Source organism: Penaeus vannamei, chromosome 27, assembly GCF_042767895.1.
Source record: "Penaeus vannamei isolate JL-2024 chromosome 27, ASM4276789v1, whole genome shotgun sequence".
NCBI classification, from domain to species: Eukaryota; Metazoa; Arthropoda; class Malacostraca; order Decapoda; family Penaeidae; genus Penaeus; species Penaeus vannamei.
The window spans coordinates 22,927,089-22,932,088 of record NC_091575.1 but is presented as its reverse complement, the minus strand read 5'-3'; the positions used below and the strand labels follow the sequence as shown (position 1 = coordinate 22,932,088).

At 41.1% G+C, this 5,000-nt stretch overlaps 1 protein-coding gene across 1 annotated transcript in view; it reads right to left on the bottom strand.

The window, feature by feature from the left end:
• Positions 1 to 4,250, bottom strand: part of LOC138866860 (uncharacterized) — a 5,788-nt gene extending 1,538 nt beyond the window's left edge. Inside the window, exon 1 of the mRNA XM_070140672.1 lies at positions 1 to 4,250. This exon is cut by the window's left edge and continues 483 nt beyond it. Coding sequence (XP_069996773.1) covers positions 1 to 4,250 — 4,250 coding nt within the window.
• Between the last annotated feature and the right edge of the window lie 750 nt (positions 4,251 to 5,000).

Genomic DNA, 5,000 nt, shown 5'->3' with positions numbered 1-5,000 from the left:
GCGTCTACATACAGGATGAAACCCTTCTCAAAGTCAGGCGAGATGAGGATGGGTGAAGATATCAGCATAGCTTTGACTGTTTTAAATGCTTTTTCACATGAATCTGACCAAATGAACTTAACTCCTTTCTTTAATAAATCTGTTAATGGGGCAACAATATCAGAAAAATTCATCACAAACCTCCTATAGTAGCCAGCCATGCCAAGAAACCTCATCACCTCTCTCTTGGCCTTGGGCGCTGGGTACTTATCTATTGCATGAATCTTGCTATTCAAAGGCTTGACCTGTCCTTGACCAACTTCATATCCCAGGTAAGTTACATGCGCATGTGCAAAGTCACTCTTGGCAAGGTTTACCGTTAGGTTAGCTGCCGAGAGCCTCTCAAACAGTGCCTGCAGCCTCTCTAGATGTTCCACCCAGTTGTCACTGTAAATTATTATGTCATCCAGATAAGCTTTACATCCATCTAATCCTGAAATTAGACCATTGATTAAACGCTGGAAGGTTGCGGGAGCTGTTTTTAAACCAAACGGCATTACACAGTATTGAAAGAGTCCATCTGGCGTTACAAATGCAGAGATTTCTTTTGCCCTCTCTGTCATGGGGATTTGCCAGTACCCTTTTAACATGTCTATCTTTGTTACATATTTGGCCTTACCCACCTGGTCAATGCAGTCATCAATACGAGGTATAGGATAAGAATCATCCCTCGTCAGCGTATTTACCTTCCGAAAATCCGTGCAGAAGCGAATTCCACCATCAGCCTTGGGCACTAGTATGCATGGGGAACTCCAAGCACTAACACTGGGCTCAATGATTTTGTTTTCCAACATATACCGGACCTCATCTCTCATCTGCTTACCTTTTGTTGGATTTACTCTGTAAGGATGTTGCTTCACTGGGCCATTATCACCAATATCAATATCATGATGCATTAAATTCGTCCGACCCGGAACATCAGAAAACAAACAAGAAAAATCCAAAAGCAAGTTATTCAGCTGTTGCTGTTTCGAAGAATCTAGATGAGAAAACTTATTTTTTAGATTATTAAGAATATCTGAATTCATTAATTTAGAGTGAGGCACATCAACAAGGGGATCTTCATCTTTCTCGCTATCATTAATAACATTCATCACATCATTCACCATGACTGCATTGCCATCCTTACATTCTTCTATAGGCCGTTTATTGCGTTCTACATATTTCTTAATCTGATTAATATGGCAAAGTCGTGACTGTTTACGCTTACCGGGAGTCTGAATTACATAATTCAGGTCACTTAGCTTTTTCTCCACGGTACATGGTCCAAAATAACGCGCCTTCAGTGACTGCCCAGGGACGGGAAGGAAGACCAGTACTCTTTCTCCAGGTGAAAAGGATCGTGACAAAGCATCTCTGTCGTACCGCGTCTTCATCCGTCTCTGGGCCTCACCGAGGTTCGCTCTTGCCAGTTCACATACTCTGTGGAGTTTTAATCTAAAGTCCATTACATGGTTCAATATATCAGACCTATTATCATCATCTAACCATCTTTCTTTCAACATCTTTAGTGGACCTCTTACCTCATGGCCGAACACAAGCTCAAATGGGCTAAACCCCAGAGTATCCTGCACACTCTCTCTAGCAGCAAACAACAACAGCGGAACCATTTCATCCCACTGGTCATCCGTCTCATGACAGTAAATGCGGACCATGTTTTTCAACGTCTGGTGGAATCTCTCCAGCGCGCCCTGCGACTCTGGGTGGTAGGCGCTTGACACTTGATGTCGTACGCCCATCCGTCGCATGGCTGCCTGGAACGCCTTAGAGAGGAAGTTACTGCCTTGGTCGGACTGGATCACCCTCGGTAACCCGTATGTACAGAAAAAATTCGTGAGTTCTTTGATTATTGCCTTGCTACTTATCTTACGCAACGGGATCGCCTCAGGATATCGAGTGGAAGAACACATGATGGTGAGGAGGTAATTATTACCGGATTTTGTCTTGGGAAGCGGGCCAACACAGTCTATAATTACGTGACTAAAAGGCTCAGAGATCACAGGAATCGGATATAAAGGCGCTACAGGGATCTTCTGGTTAGGCTTTCCCACGACCTGGCACTGATGACACGATTTACAATAATTCACAACGTCTCTACGTAACCCCGGCCAATAGAAATGGTTCATTATTTTTCTGCATGTTTTGTTAATACCCATATGACCCGACAATGGTGAATCGTGAGCAAGACTCAGGATCTGTGACCTGTAAGGTGCTGGGACAACGACCTGGTGTACCACGTGCCACTCGTCTCCCGCACCCACGTGACGAGGCCTCCATTTTCTCATCAAGACGCCACCTTTTTTATAATAAGCTGCAGGTATATCTGACGCATCAGTTTCTGACCCAGCTAATTCAGCAATCTTACACAATTCTGCGTCACATTTTTGCTGATCTATAAGCTTCCCTTTATCAACGGGGAAGACACTTAGCTTGTCGTCACCAGCATCAGTCTCGTGGCATAGCAATGAAGTTCCTTCGTCACCTCTCACGTCATTTCCATTACCACATACCTCGTCCTTATTACGTACGCACTGACTCGCACGAGCTACCGTGGGAGGGTCGTGCCCGACACGCCTTGCCTCCCGCATGCTCCTCGTGACCGCGCAGGCAGGGAACATGCCCACGTCTTCTTCTGCAAGCTGTTCACCGTCGTTTATGTCTGGAGTACTTAGAATTGCTACATTAATTTGGGGTTTAGCAAATACCTTCTCTCCTGCCAAGTCATTTGCCAATATAAATGATACACCTTCTATGGGTAATTTAGGTACCACTCCTACAGTTACTTCCTTATCACAGAAATGAGATTTGAGATGAACCTTATGTAACGGGGCAATCAGATGCCCACACTCAATACCGGCTATGACGACACTCGCGTCCGAAGTCTTCCCCGCTAGTGGCAATACACCTTCCAAGAGCAGTGACTGTAACGCCGCTGTATCTCTTAATATTACGATAGGCTTTTCACCACTTTCATCACCAACCAGAGATACACTTCCTTCTGAGCAAAACGGCTTGAATTCATCACTTACATTTCTAAATCTATCTGTATCAGAAAGCAAATTGACTTCTACTGGACTTTTTACATCCTTAAATCTAGTACTGGCAAGAGCTACGGGAACGTCCTTGGACTTCTCTTTTAAGAACCAGCAATTGCTGATAGTATGACCCAACAACTTGCAATTAAAGCATCTAACTGATTTCTTTATATCATAACTGGAGTTATGACCAGGACTGGCGGTCTCTCTCTTATCACCTATAAATTCATTCTTACCTGTCAGGGGAGTGGGTTGTGGTTTTACAGTACTCTTTGGACCCTCAACATTTCTGTGGATCAAAGCATAATCCTCTGCCATTCTGGCAGCTTCATCTAACACCTTTACCCTGTTTTCATTTAAATACATCTTAATGCGGTCAGGTAGACATTTCTTAAATTCTTCTACAAGAATCGGTTGATATAGTTTATCACAATCATTATCTACTTTCTCACTCTCACACCAACGAGCAAGCAAGCCATCTTTCTCTCTGGCAAAATCTAAAAAGCTCTGATTGTCCCTTTTCCGCAGATTACGGAACTTTAAGCGGTAGGCCTCCGGCACCAGCTCGTATCCCTTTAACACAGCCGTCTTTACTTTATCATAGTCACGAGAATCCGTCACGGACATTGACATGTAAATTTCTTGAGCTTTACCAGTGAGGACAGATTGAAGCAGTACCGTCCATTGTTTTTTAGGCCAATCAGAACTAATTGCTATTTTCTCAAAATATCTAAAGTAATTGTCAACAGCATTCTCTTGAAATGGGGGAACCAATTTTGCGTTAGCAGTTATGTTAAACGGCACAGCAGCGAGTGAGGCCGCTCTGAGCTCTAACTCCTTTAATTTGATTTCTCTCTCTATGTCTAGTTCACGCATACGACACTCGTTCTCTCTCTGACGCACTTCTAACTCACGCATTCGGTATTCGTTCTGTAGCTCAAGCTCTTTTATCCTAACCATATCGCTGTCATTTTCTACGTATTCAAGTGCGCTGTCATCTAATAACCCATCATCTACCATATACTTAATCAACTCATTCCTAATCTGAAATTTAAATGAACCTCTCCTTACACTAAATTCAATCTTTTCAGCAACTTTTATCAAATCAGTCTTTCTCAAATCCATCAGAGCCTCCACTGTAGGAGACTCGAAGAATTGTTCCACGTCAAAAGGCATCTTGAAAATATTACTCCCACCTTTACAAAGTTATAATAAATGTATTTCATCAATCATTTACATGATATAGCATCTTTATTATTATACTTAATGAAACAAAAGTATCCCGGTCAGGCCCCCAATTTTGTTACGTAGCTTTCGTTCTTTAACAATGACACCGGTTGTTCCAGAACAGGGCGCATAACAGAACCCAATCTAGGTTGATATGATTTGGTGTCAAGCGTAATACAATATAAATATACTTTTGTTTCTCTTAATTCCAAGCTCATAGTCCACTCAGAAGTACGTATGTTCTTATATGCTGCTGTAATATCTCCTGCTTGTTTATCTTAACGGTAATATTAACAATGTTATCAATCATTAGTAATTTATATACTAGTAATTAGATATTTATATACTAGTTCTTCTTTTCAAGCCTTGTTATAATTACTAATTAATCATCACTTATTATGTTCCACGTGTTTATTTACTATGTTATATTAATCTTATTGTACACAACTTTCTATCATTTATCATTTCATTTTAGATTCCCTTTTTTAAAGTATTGTAGATTTTTTGTAATATAAAGTAAGTATGTAAAGTAGGGAGTATAAAGCCACTTTATGATTCACTTATATTTTCACCAATCACCGGATAACAAAATAGAATATCACTTCATCCACAAACATATATTCACTTCAACACACACAAAATGATATTCATATAGAAATAAACATAACATAATACAGGGTATCAAATAAAGTTAACTTA